Genomic DNA, 15,457 nt, shown 5'->3' with positions numbered 1-15,457 from the left:
ATGATATGCACAAAAATTGTTTATATGAAAATCTATCTTGCTTAATTAATTAAAAAGTGCTTAATTGTCCAAAATTTAAATCAATTATTTATAATTTACAAAACAATCATGCATTACACAACAAAGCATGATTATCAAAATATTCAAGTAGTGATAACAGCATTTTCAATTGTATCGAATCACTATAAAAACACCCAGTACATGAAAACAATATTGTCAATCAGTTATCAAAGATTTAACCATAAGGTTATCATTCTGCTCCGCCCGATCGACTTCGCAATTCGTCAGAACGCATAACCGTGATTTCACTCATCTAAATTATAATCTGTAAACGTACCTGTAATAATTAAATTAATATTTATTTGGAAGGAGATAATAAAACCAGGGTTCATTTCATTCACGCATCACTCTTCTTATTATTGGAGTCAAACAAACCTACCCTGCCTGTTCCTTATACCATCTCACTTCCGATAGATCTATGCCTTGTTAAATTTTAAGAAACCTTGTTTAAAAAAAAAATGAAAATTCCAGGTCCTACTAACGATAGACAGCGTGCTGTTGTGGGTGCGTTCCAGCATGCGTGGGCTGGCTATAAAAAATTTGCGTGGGGTCATGATCACTTGCGACCCATCTCAGGAGGATATCAAGACTGGTTTCTCCTCGGATTGACCATCATCGACAGTCTTGACACGGCTTACATTATGGGCCTTACTAAAGGTAACATCCTATTTGTACATTTAACCCTTAACACTCGAGTGCCGCCATATCGGCGGCATTAGAAGTTTCCCGTATTACTCGAGTGCCGCCGTAGCGGCGGCATCGCCTATAAAGTCATTTTTTGTAATATTTTCAGAAATTTTTATAATGCGATTTCAATCAAGTTAGAATGAATAATAATAGGTTATTACATTTATCTGAGAAAGAAGTCGGCAAAAGAATACTGCGTGCCTAATTTCAACATAGTATTTTTATCGGAATCTTCTCTTTTTTTATTCGTAGGTCGTCGCTTGCAAGCAATGTTTTTTTGTCACATAAATTTTATTTATTGAACGTTCCCAAACTAGAGTGAAGTGTTTGTCACGCATGATTTTGAAGTGTGTTTATATTTTTTATTGGTTCTCGCTTGCGCAGGGGCGTCTCGTATAGTTTACAGTTTTATATTTGAATACTGTTTTTGATGACAATACTTACTAGTATATTATGCCGATTCGGAACCTATATAATGTGAAATACTCTAATGAGTCAAATGAAAATTATTACGTATCGATTTATTATTTTTTGAGAAATCTTTTGATAATGTGTACCGCACTGGGAATGAGTTGTTATGAGCCCGAAACTAATTTAGGAAATTTACGAGACAGCCGCTTATATTACAAGTGTATTTGAAGGCAATTCATTTGTATCATATTTACAGTCATAATGGACGATTTACACTTTATAGCCAGTTCTCTACATACCGCTATTTCATTACGATTCTGTGATAAGCCAGGATTACATATTGGAGATTGCTTTGTGAAATACCACACAATGAAGAATTATAAATAAACTAAAAATAAGTACAGTATATTCATTATAAATTTATTTTACAGAATAAAAAAAAAAAAAATTTTTTACATTTTTTTCATGAATTAAATGTTTTATATTGAAATTATGCTTTGTGCGGGAAAAAGTCTCGAGTGGGTGGTATGTACCTATAAAAAAAATTTCGAGTGGAAAAGGTTAAAATAGTTTGAGTCCTTACCAATACTTTACAAAATACACTTGCTATTAGCACATTGCATCAATATGGCGAAACTGATAAGAATTGTAAATCATCATAACTTTTTTACTCCAGCGGGAAATATTTGTGGAAAATTGGCTCAAATCATCAATTCCTCAATCTAATCAAACAGCTTCATCTTGTAAATAAGGTTATAAATATGGCCATTCTAAATACAGTTAAAAGCGAAATAATCCAAGAAGCCGCCGAAACAACTGTTTCTACTCCATCAATTATTTAAACAGGTGATGTAATGGATTTTTTTTACGATTTATTATCTCGCCATTGCAAAATTAGTGGCTCTAATTTTTATTAATGAAAATAAGTTAAATAACTCACCGAGTAATATCATCTGGCAGTTGGCATATCGCGACCCTAATACTACAAGGTTCTAAGTGTTCGGCCTTGAAAAAACAAACCCAATAATGAAGTAGTATTCTAACCTGCCTCATTGTTTCTTTTGTTTCTCCAAGGACAAACACTTAGAACCATGTAGTTCTCCACTCGCGATATGTAGTGCATTATATTATAGTTTTTCCAAAACATAATTCTAGTATTTGTCTCAAGTCACAAAAGACGAAACACAATATTATTTATACACTATGCAAAATATGTCTTTTATTATGTAAGCTAATGCATTGTGTGGTCGATAGGGGACCAACCCCCCTACGTCACTGTACGACTTTATTATATTCGGTCTTCATAAATTTCATCTATAAACGTATCGTCATCCATATTTAGGGCTTGATTTTTAAAAAGAAGAGAATCTGACCGACCAACAATCATGCGAAAGTAAGTTTTGATGTTCGATTTGTAACGGCGTTTGAAAACGATTAAACTATCACTGTGGGTAAATCCACAATGTATATCCAAAGAGTCAAAGTCTTTCCGTCTCACTCTCATGCTTGATCTCATTATTGCCATGTTTTTTCCTATAGAATTTGAAGAAGGCAAGGAATGGGTGTCCACAAAACTTTCCTTTGATGCCAACCGAGATGTCAATCTGTTCGAAGTCACTATTCGAGTTCTTGGTGCCTTACTAAGTAATTATCATCTTTCTGGAGATGAAATGTTTCTGGATAAAGCGGTTAGTAATCTATATCTTTTTTGTTTTATACATCAATCTTGATTAAGGTCATTCACTCGTTTTTTTTTTTTATTGATTTGAAGAAAACATTCATGTTCAAAGTATGATCAAAAGAAATTTATACGTCATGTTAGTCGCCGTATTTTTATATTTTGAGGAAAACTATTAATAAACAACATTTTGTGTGTCAAGCATAACTGGTTGGTTTTATTTAATGTGTAATTTCTTTTTTCCATTGCATTTTCAAATCAGAAAAATGCGTTCATTTAATACGCGCACATTCAAGGTGACACCCTTTTTTACAATAAATATTACCAAAACATTTATATCAGTTTCTGTAAGTCACTTATATTTTGACCAGCTGCGGCTGGTCTAATATGCAAGTGCACTGCACTGCTTGCATTGCTATGAAACATCGTTCAACATTGTAAATCATATTTTTCTTCATAGGTTTTTACTATTATCGCTCACTTACTGTGATGCAAACTATAATCCGATGTGCCCATATTGCCAATCGGCGATAATTCAGGCACTATGCACCGTATACGTCATCTTCACTGAAATTGTTTGCGCCTCGGCAATATATTTTGTTTACTTAAAATGAACCCAAAGCTTAGTATTAACTAAAGCCATTATAAAACAACTTAAACCGTGCTAATCGTTTACGCCATGCGTAAGTTCCAGAATATTATGCGCCGACCACCGGGTAAAATGACATCATATTGTTCTGAGTAGAGAGCAATTACAGATTTGAATTATGGTTTGTTATTATAGACGCTGCTACTTACTGTTCACGCTCAAATTATGTTTAGTATCATATTTAGCAATCTCATATGTAAAATGCCTGTTAAACTAAATACAATAGAATTCATTATTTTCTAAATTTAAAATGGGTAAGAAATATAATACAATGTCGGTAAGATAGTTTGATTTATGTGTACAGCAAATTAAATCAGTGAAGATAAAAATAATTTTGGTACCTACCGCATTTCTGGAAAATTAATATTTCATTATCCTGTGTGTTGATTAAACGCGAAATGATATCGGTTATTTATAATAGGTATAGAAAATTATTAATTCATGAATTCTAGTGATAAGCTAATAATTCTTAACTCTTTTACTCCCAGCTGATTTAGCCTAGCATATGCGAAAACTCCCAAGCGTTTTTTGACAAAAAATCGTCGATTTAGTTTTTTTTAAATAACTAATTCTACACATGTTTTAAAAATTTGAAACTTTTTTTGTGTGTTCTCAATGGTGTATAAAGCAATAATAAGTAATAATATTGATAGTTTACATCAATAAAACAAAAGAAAAAAATAATGTATCAATATTTATTTAGAAATGAACGGATAAAACTATGTTTGAACAACAAAACAAGTGTGAGAACATTTTTTTATTTATAATTGATTTATCAAATTTTATAATATAATCTATCCTTATGTAGTAACAGAAAAAAAAATAAACAAATTATTATTTATCTATGAAATAGAATTTTTATAAAGTAATCAAAAAAAATCGTATAGTGTCCAAGGTATTCAAGAATATTATTCAATTCACGAAATCTCAAGAGAATTCGATACAGTATCGACGACTAACTGATATGGGAATGAAGTAATTTCAAAAAATAAGTCTCAAAGCACTAAATCATTTATAATAATATTTATATTCATGTATTTTTTCACCATCTTACAAAAAGTACAGTGGCATCCATTGTTAGTTCAAAAATTACAAAACTCATTTGTAATGTGATATATGAATCATAAAACAACTAAAAGAAATATCAGAATTTAAAGTGTGTCATAAAAATAATGTTTTATTATTTTTATGACCCTCTTTGGTCTCGAGTTCGACAGCAGAGCAATTATGACTTGTGAGTTATTAGGGTATGCCAAATTATAAACAAGTGCGGCACTAAAATAAATATTAGTCATGCCCAACACAGAGTGAATATAATGCTTTGTCTACATGAGACGAAATATGACGGGAAAATTTTGGAATAAATCGTAAATTTGGTTCCAAACTTTCGGCCGATGGATCGGCCCAGATGGAGTTTTCGCATAGGTATGGTGGGCCGAAATATCGGCCCCGTAGGAGTAAAAGGGTTAATACTATTTCACAAATTGCAGTTTCATAATAATCATTATTCATACTATAATGTGCTTATATAGAATAAGATGGCTTACGTTAAAAGTAAGAGGTATTTATCTACTATAAGAGATGCAATCGTTTCTTAAAACTAATCCAATAAAGATTTAAGTAACTCGCAACATGTTTTATTAAAAATATAAAATATACAGGTAATTTCCCAAATGTCAATAACGTTTTGTCAAATCAAAAATAACGCCAAATTGATTTCATTTTTCAATAAAGTAAGTTTCCAGCGCACCCTCAAAAATTACAATCCAAAAAATCACCGGCCGCCACTGATTTTGACCATAATATTATTACATACTTATATATTAAAAATACGCATAGAATAGTACCATTCCGGTATATGTGATTAATTACAGCTATCAGCTTTCATTTTGCTAAGGAGGTATATGAGTCCGCCAAGACAGTAAACAAATAAACGCAATCCTGTTTTTGAGACTTATAACATTTCTGATATTCCTCTTTTCTTCATTTCACGATAAGAATTGAATATTATGTACAACATTAATTTCATTTTACATTCACTTATTCTCATCTAGATTGATTTGGGCGAAAGGTTGTTACCAGCTTTTGAAACACCTTCAGGAATTCCATATTCTGATGTGAACTTGGCGACACGGCGGGCTCACTCTCCAAAATGGTCACCTGACAGTTCCACATCTGAGGTTACCACTATCCAGTTGGAGTTCCGAGATTTATCCAGATCTTCCAATGACCCCAAATTTGAGGTACCTAACATAAATATAATATTTTAATTTTCTTGAATTTACATTATAGTCATTTATTTTGTGCGGGTTTGTGTGGAAAGGTTACAAAATTGCTTAGCTTATGAATTATTAAAACTCAAAATAATTTAATATGGTTTATATTCATAAATCAACTGTTGGAAAGCCCCTAAGGACAGCCGTATTTACAGGTTTGAATTTTGTGTAATATTCAGTATGTTACTGAATCAATAATTTACTTGGCAGCTTGGTCTCTATATATCTGGAGTTTATAGTACCAAGGCCTAATGGTACGTTTACATTTGACACTAATATCGTCATATTTATGTATGACACCATATTCACTTAAGTGTAAACAGTAAGTATATTTGTATCTGCCACTTATTTTGCGTGTGTCGACTCTCACCTACCACTTATTCAATCTACTTATATACGCAAATGTAAACACCGCGTTTTCGACAAGTTCGAACTTGGAGCGATATATCACCGAAGTTGGACCACCGTCTACTTTTATGTCAAGTACCTGACACAATATTCGTAGTTTGACAGGTACCTAGTGAATTGCATATGTATATTTCTAAAACAACGGACAATCAATAATCATAGGTACACCATGAATGTATGCCCAACGTTTACGTTAATAAATATACTGTAGCGATCTGTCAAAAATCATAGACAATGAGAAATAAATCGGATGTGCCGTGTTCTATGGATTTTGTTCGAAAATAAAATATCGCTTGTTCTCGGCACATACGATTAATTCTGATGCACTCTGTGAAGAAAAAATGCGCTTCAAATGGTATTACCTAATTCATTTTGGCCCACACCTGCACTCGTAATACGATAATATTATATTGAATATGCAATGACGATCAAGTGCTAGATATCGCAATGTTACTGTTAATCGTTCTTCTACACTTATGGCATTTCTAAATTGTGTGTCTTGTTTTTTGGCAAAAGGTCCAATCTTGCAAACTAAAGTTCACAAATTGAGTTGGATCTTCGATTTTAAACTCTGACATTAAACGGAAGGCACCTAGTTCTTCTCGTCGCTGAATCCATTCCCGCACCCATCTAGACCATTTTTTCCTCCTTTTTGTTGCCAAAAGACTTAAAATAATAATGGTACGTTTACATTTGACACTAATATCGTCATATTTATGTATGACACCATATTCACTTAAGTGTAAACAGTAAGTATATTTGTATCTGCCACTTATTTTGCGTGTGTCGACTCTCACCTACCACTTATTCAATCTACTTATATACGCAAATGTAAACACCGCGTATTCGACAAGTTCGAACTTGGAGCGATATATCACCGAAGTTGGACCACCGTCTACTTTTATGTCAAGTACCTGACACAATATTCGTAGTTTGACAGGTACCTAGTGAATTGCATATGTATATTTCTAAAACAACGGACAATCAATAATCATAGGTACACCATGAATGTATGCCCAACGTTTACGTTAATAAATGTACTGTAGCGATCTGTCAAAAATCATAGACAATGAGAAATAAATCGGATGTGCCGTGTTCTATGGATTTTGTTCGAAAATAAAATATCGCTTGTTCTCGGCACATACGATTAATTCTGATGCACTCTGTGAAGAAAAAATGCGCTTCAAATGGTATTACCTAATTCATTTTGGCCCACACCTGCACTCGTATTAGGTACGATAATATTATATTGAATATGCAATGACGATCAAGTGCTAGATATCGCAATGTTACTGTTAATCGTTCTTCTACGCATTTCTGAATAATTGTGTGTCTTGTTTTTTGGCAAAAGGTCCAATCTTGCAAACTAAAGTTCACAAATTGAGTTGGATCTTCGATTTTAAACTCTGACATTAAACGGAAGGCACCTAGTTCTTCTCGTCGCTGAATCCATTCCCGCACCCATCTAGACCATTTTTTCCTCCTTTTTGTTCCCAAAAGACTTAAAATAATAACACTCGCTGCTTTCTTTTTTAACATTCCCATATTGACAACTGACATAACGTTTTTGAGAAGTATACAAAATAAGTGTCCGAATAAATTACAATATCATATGTAAACACCGCATATATTTATTCCAATGTTGCCATTGAATAAAGTGTCGAGACTTTATTTCAACGAGAAGTATACCAGAATTTTATGTCAGATCCATGCAGGTGTAAACAGTAAATGAAATTTTATGTCCGACACATAAAATAAGTATAACGGTATAAGTGTCAGATGTAAACGTACCATAACACTCGCTGCTTTCTTTTTTAACATTCCCATATTGACAACTGACATAACGTTTTTGAGAAGTATACAAAATAAGTGTCCGAATAAATTACAATATCATATGTAAACACCGCATATATTTATTCCAATGTTGCCATTGAATAAAGTGTCGAGACATTATTTCAACGAGAAGTATACCAGAATTTTATGTCAGATCCATGCAGGTGTAAACAGTAAATGAAATTTTATGTCCGACACATAAAATAAGTATAACGGTATAAGTGTCAGATGTAAACGTACCATAACACTCGCTGCTTTCTTTTTTAACATTCCCATATTGACAACTGACATAACGTTTTTGAGAAGTATACAAAATAAGTGTCCGAATAAATTACAATATCATATGTAAACACCGCATATATTTATTCCAATGTTGCCATTGAATAAAGTGTCGAGACTTTATTTCAACGAGAAGTATACCAGAATTTTATGTCAGATCCATGCAGGTGTAAACAGTAAATGAAATTTTATGTCCGACACATAAAATAAGTATAACGGTATAAGTGTCAGATGTAAACGTACCATAAGACTTATATATTTAAGTAAAATAAAAAAATTCTACTTAAAAGGAAAAAAATATAGCATTAGAATTAGGGGTACCACAAATTGTTTCACTTTCAAAAAGACAACATAGACAATGATGAATATTTACATTAAAGAAATCTGGCGATAATTTTGAGTGGACTATATTTGAGGAAGTTGGAGTTTTGTGGAGAATAGTGGACACAGGGGTGTAGTCCAGGAACTAACCTATGTTGGCGTGGCAGCGGTTGAATTGTAACTGAATAATTAGTAATATACCTTTTGACATAAATGATTGAAATGTTTGGTGAGAGTTTTACAACGATATTGGCGCAAACAAAATCTTCGAAAAATATTAAGACTATATTTACACATCAAAAAAACACAAAAAATTTTCTTCCATATGGAAAATTTCAAATCAAAGCTCGATACATTAAGCAATGTCGCATTGTTTAGATAAATATCTCGTTTCCTTACATTTTTTGTATATATTTTATTTAAAACGCACAACATCATCGTTGGTTTTTTTTGTTGTTGACGGTATTTTACCCGAAAAATGGCGTTCGGTAAGCCTAGCTGGCAATGGGGCCTTCTAATTCTGCCATGGTTTAGTCTTGTGCTCTTCGATCAACTGTTCCAGGACATGTATTTGAAAATCTCCCAAGTGTTGCTTCTTGCCATTTTTTTGTTGGTGGATAACATGGGTATTCAGCAGGAACAAATCAATAAAATGACGAAAGACCTTTTTATACCACATGAAATGACTATGTCTCTGCACTTATATTTTTATTATACTCCACTATACACTCAGGCTTCACAATCGGCTCTTTCGATTTATAATTGACTTTTCCTGTCGACTTTGTAAATCATATTTTTTATGCAGTCACATCTTTTTTCATATGAAAGAACCATTTCGTTTTCGTCATCATTCAACTCGTCTTCGGATTCGATCGTTTCAACAAACACTTCAAATCATAATCCGAATGCTGCGTCAAATACTCATACATTTTCAATAAATAACTTGAAATCAATACAAATAATTTACTAAAACACCAACATTCAATGAAATGTTGTTCATTTACAACAAAACTAAATGCATCAAAGCAATCACATAAAGTTCTATTAGAATACCATGTGAAAAACTTGGATACACATTAAAATAACACTGAAGCACACATTTTCCGATAGAATGTGGTTATAGTACTTGTATATTCAAAACATAATTAAAATAACATGTTCAACAGTGAAAATGTGGACAGAAATTCTTATTCTTACCAAATATTTTCATAGATGTCACCAGCAACACCAAACTTGAGAAATAGTAGATTTGACAGAAAAAGCCACAAAAATATGATGACGTGTTTCATGCGTTACATGCATGTGTCGCACGATTTACTATGACGAGTACCGTATTTCACTGGCCTAAGAGGTTAATGAGATTTTATCTTGAATGTCTGTTTTGCAGTTATTATTTTTCCGCAGAAAGCCGCAGCGCAGGTCTCAATGGAGGTGCACAAGTTAGAAAAAACCCAAGGACTCGTGCCCATCTTCATCAGCCCCAGTACGGGCAAGTTTCTCTTTTACTCCACCATCACGTTAGGCGCCCGCGGCGATAGCTACTATGAATATCTTCTCAAACAGTGGTTGCAGACGGGAAAGACACTTGACTAGTATGTACTATGTTTTCTAATTGTTTTTCTCTGTATATAAATAAGTGTTACATGTTAGCTTGTGTATGTATATTAGCTACTGCCATTGCGAAATTACAAAATATGTCATTCATGGGTTGCTATTTCATAATTTTCATGTTCGTCAAGAAAGTATAACCTCCAGTCCAGTACAGTCACATAAATATTTACATATTGTTTATGTTACATGTGTGCGGCCGTTGGTCTTATTGTTGATTGTAGAAAGGATTTAAACCTCATGTTTATTCACTCTCGTTGGCATGGTTCAAATAATTCTCTAAAACAAAAGCTTAAAATTGAGGCCCATAGTGTTGTGCAGATGGACCCTCTCCCTGATATGTAGTAGCTACATAAATATATTTTTGCAGTTTTATTTATCTTAGTTTCACAATGCAGTTTATTGTATTGTTAAGTATTGAACATATTATATGCCTAATATCCATTTAGAAATTGAGATAACTACTCTGTACAATGTTTTTATTGTTGCATTTATTTAACTAACGCAATTTGGTTCATATTACCTAATTATCCTTGAACTTCTTATCTAATCTAAAACACTAATATCTTATCTAAAAGCCACTTTGATTATTTATGCACTCCAATGCAATTTAATTAGATACATTTGAAAACATTTTACAATTTCAGACTTATGCTACTTTTAAAATTGTCATTGCCTTACAGCGGGTTCAATCCACTTGCTAGATGGAGGCCTCTCCAAATTAATTCCATTGCTCTTTGGCCTATGTATTGCTACATTATTTATCAGATTGATTCTGTGATATTATAAAGTCATCCCCAAGCTGATTCTTTTCCTCTCAGTCTATGTATTTGGTTATTTATAAAAAAAATTGTGATATATATTCCTATCCATCCCATCAACATGAATTTATTGCAAGATATAGGCCTCGTTAATCTAATTTTCCTCTCGGACCCGTGAAGCAATAGCGTTGCTATATTCAATAATCGGCGTATGCTGACTAAATTCTTTTATTTGAATAGTACAGTAAAACCTCGTTAATACGAATTCCATGGGACCGAAAATCGAAAAAAAATTCGAATTACGAATTACAAAATGTATGGGGGAAAATTTTGAAAAAAAAATATTTTTGATTTTCATTAATTTCGTTTCTGATCATAGATGTGCCTACCGAATTGGGTCATAAAATGTCAAAATTATTTTTATTACCATCATAAAATAAGTAATTTTTGATGTTTTAAGAAAAGTCTGTCATAATTTTCAATGACTGGCTCATGAAATAGTGTACTTTATTACGATTTATTGAGTATTTTTATATGCCAGGGACTCTGAAATCATTTTGAATTACGAAATTCTAATTAAAGGTATGGTTTTATATGAAAATAATGTTCAAGGGACTTTTTTTTCGGGAAAATTTCGAATTATCAGTGTTCTTACTAATGAGGTTTTACTGTACATCACAATCAAATTATCAATAACAATATTATATTTATTGACTACGATTATTATGTCTCCAAAATTATGAATTATTTATTAATTGCTACTACCTATTTGACAATATATTTTTCCATTGAATATCTTCCATTTTTGGCATATATGTTTTTTTTATTTACATCATATTCTATTTTGTCTAACGCGAGTTATATGAAAGATGTTTGTGAATATTATTTAAGCTTAGGAACTATTCCATTTGAAGATAATTCTACGATAGTTCGTAGTGCCAGGAAAGTTGCACATAAACACACGCCATATTGTAAACAATGTCATGTGTGAATAAAGAGAGGAGATGAAGAGAGAATATAGCAGTTTTCTGTTTAACTATTTGATTGCGCGCACAATATACTTGATTTGCTAGTACATATTTGGCCATATGCGATTAGCTGAGCGGGTCAATCTTTGAAATTTTGCGTTTGCCTGTAATATTGCTTCTTACCATTTCAGTCTGCGCGATGATTATTTGGTTGCTGTCGAAGGGATTCAAGAATTGCTTGTCAGGCATACCTCACCTAATAAATTGCTGTTTGTAGGAGAACTAGTCTCAAGTGGAAAATCACAAAAGGTAAATGGAATTCTATATTCTACTTTTTACTCTACACTGTATTATTAGTCTTCTATAATGAGAATTATCAGTACTTCAGATGCAACTGCCATATTCCCAATTGTTCAAGAGAGCCATAAAACAATTTATATTTTAGATAAATGTATAACTTCTAACAGAATGTCAGAAATCACTAATTTAATACCAAACCTATGCCTTTTTTGAAGGTATAAACTGTTTAAATATTAGTTGTCATTTAAACACAACGCTTTCGTCTATTATGCACAGATTTTTGTTAGGCAACATCGAGTCTGGACAAATTTTTGCAGTGGTCAAGAAGTGTTCCAAACTATTTCCGTAGAGGGTTCACTGACAGTGTAATGAAGCATCTTCAAAATCAGCTGATGACGATTTCTGACTCGTTCAACAAAAAAAATTTAATTCAATAATGGGTCATTGCTCCAACGTTCTTCTTTTATAAGACAGCGATTTCTAGTCATGAATTTTTTTGACCGTGTGATTCTAGGAAGATCATTTTTGTTTTTACGAGAAATGGGTGTTGGCTACTTGCTCAACCTTTTAGATTCATACTCTGACAAACAGTATGTGTATTTGCCAGACCCACGACATTGTATGCCGACACATTAACCGCTCGGCCATCATGCAATAGTGTAACAGCATAAAACAATTTTGTCCATTACATTTCTATTCATTTTAAAAGTGTGAAAAACCTCATTTCTATTTAATTCTCATTTAAATTTACTCTAGGGTTCTTCTGTCATGTTCACATGTAGATTTTCATATTGTTCTTGGTCCTAATTCTTCAGTTTGTATTCGATTAATTGCCCTTTAAACTGCGAAGTCCTGCGTGTCCCTATGTGGCAGCTTTTCGTCGGGCACCACTGAGAAGGCTGTGTAGGCTTAACTCTCGCCCCACCTCGCCATTCCTTCCACCGCAGGCAGCTCCTAAATCTCCTTGGATGACCAAAGGATGCTCTTCCTAGATTTTGGCCGTGATTGTACCAGTGTATGTCAATTCGTGGTTTAACATAATAACACCAAAGTTTCAAAATTGTGCACCTTTGGCACAAAGGGTCCCACAGTACATAATTTAAATGTAGCCACTGGCGTCTCACGCGTAGAAGTAGAAACCTCACCCACGTCACGGTCGACATCGGAAAGTGTCAATATCGTCCTGTTCTGTCAGCGCTGTTTCTCTTTTGATCAGTTTACATTTCATAATCGGAATCCAAGAATTCTTTGGTTTCTTGGACTCATCGGATTCCATAGCATGTTCGGACATTTGTACAAAAAATAAACACTAAATATGTCTCTACCTACACAATGATTCACACGAACGATATCAGTTCTTAAAAAAATAGATCATATATTATCTTCGGTGGAGGTTTGTATTAAGAGATTTTTGTTTTTACGAGAAATGGATGTTAGCCACTTACTCTTATACTTATTAGGTTTATACTCTTACTCCAATCACAGACTTAAAAACAATATGTGCATTTGCCAGACCCAGGATTCGAACCTAGGTCCAACGACATAAGCTGACGCGTATGCCACTCTGCCATCGTGGGCGATAAGATTATATTATAAATTATAATCAATGTCAATTTTGAAATCATGTTCTAAATTTATTATTGAACATGATTGATTGATTAATACTACTTAATCACATTTTACCATATTTTTTTAAAAGGATTTATATGGGTACAATGCATAAAATATCTATGTACCGAAATAATTACACTTATTTACGGAATTGCGCAGCGCATTCAAAGTTTTTATAAAAGCCGAAAGATAACGGAACATAACCAGACACTTATAATATTATTATTTCACTATTCCAAACAGAGATGAAGTCACTTATTACATCATGCACGTGTGCATAATGCAACTGGCTGGAAATTTGAGTTGGCAGCAATGAAAATTCTGATTTTGGACAAAATCGATATGGGTTGAGTCTTATGCTATATTATTTTGAAAATGTTGACAAAAATCGACAAACGTCAGTATAAAAGTAATGAAGCAAGTTCGGAGAACCAGAGTTTCCATTTCTCGTAAAAAATAAAATCTGTTAATACAAACCTCTACTCTGTGGAGGCCCATATGATCCTATTAGGATCGGACATGGTCGGGGATATGTTGCTCACGTCTATGAACAAGCCCATGGCCTCCACAAGGGGGGGCTGACAGGGCTCTAGCTTGGGGGCTCGGTGTGGTGGGTCGACCAGATAAACTAGTTCAACGCACATGTTGTAATAGGCGCGCTATTTACTTTCAAGATTATTAATATTTTTGAATATGAGGTTGTGCGATGCAATTTTTACAAATTTCAAAATTTTAACAAAATAATCGCTAAAAATACACTGAATTCCATTAATTTTACCTCGAACACTATTTGGAAACCACTACTGTTGCGTGTCACACTGCTTTTGACCTGAGCGATACATAGGGAGACCACCAAAGATCCTGGCCTGGGGGCCCGCTTCAGGATGTGGGGGCCATGCACAAACCTCTCACTATCATCTCACATGACATAGAGGTTAACAGTTAATCTAGTTAAATATAGTCTTGGGTCTACAATTGCGAATACTACCCAAAAGAAATGTGTCGAAAATTGTTCAGACTAGATAACTCAAAAAAGATGCTGTCAATTTGTAAATTAAGACAATTTTATCAGACGGTAGGTACATTGGATTTTTATAAAAGAGCCGGATCTCATAGAATTTTGAAACGTAGCCCATCATCCCTAATAATATCAATTGATGATCTGTATTTTGTAGCTTGTATCTGTAGCTTGTTGATATGCATATTCCCAATTTTTTTAACATGTAATGTCAACACTCAATCTTTAAGCTGGGTAATGGTAGTATGCATGGTATCGATGCAAAATTATGCTGATAGCATCCTGGGAAGAAGCTCCCATGATGTGCTCGAATACTAATTTGGGTGATCTGATTACTACTTACTTACGTTGAGTCCAAATGAGAAGCCTTATTCCTCTCATGGTAACTAGTCCATAGTCTCTGATACACCCAACTAAAATTCAGACATAGTTGAGTGTGTAGCTTATCCTTTTCAACCAATACATGACGTGATTCCTCGATGTGACTGACATCCATAAATACCTAACATAACTTACAGCATCTATTTAGTAGATTGTGTCTTGCTGTGGTCTTATTATTCATAGACTGCAATATGGTAATATCTGGTTG

The 15,457-nt window shown here is 33.4% G+C and overlaps 1 protein-coding gene across 1 annotated transcript in view; it reads left to right on the top strand.

Annotated features, from left to right (window-relative positions):
• Nucleotides 1–15,457, top strand: part of LOC147079934 (endoplasmic reticulum mannosyl-oligosaccharide 1,2-alpha-mannosidase-like) — a 34,106-nt gene that overhangs the window by 10,451 nt on the left and 8,198 nt on the right. Inside the window, exons 4-8 of the mRNA XM_085947004.1 lie at nt 532–717; nt 2,698–2,846; nt 5,540–5,728; nt 10,007–10,194; nt 12,131–12,248. Of these exons, the coding sequence (XP_085803130.1) occupies nt 532–717; nt 2,698–2,846; nt 5,540–5,728; nt 10,007–10,194; nt 12,131–12,248 (830 nt within the window). The remainder of the gene's footprint in view (nt 1–531; nt 718–2,697; nt 2,847–5,539; nt 5,729–10,006; nt 10,195–12,130; nt 12,249–15,457) is intronic.

This window comes from Rhyacophila brunnea, unplaced genomic scaffold, assembly GCF_057557595.1.
Source record: "Rhyacophila brunnea isolate RB1 unplaced genomic scaffold, BYU_Rbru_1.0 scaffold_1, whole genome shotgun sequence".
Taxonomy (NCBI): domain Eukaryota; kingdom Metazoa; phylum Arthropoda; class Insecta; order Trichoptera; family Rhyacophilidae; genus Rhyacophila; species Rhyacophila brunnea.
Note: the sequence above shows the minus strand (reverse complement) of the source record. Positions and strands in the feature narration are given on the sequence as shown.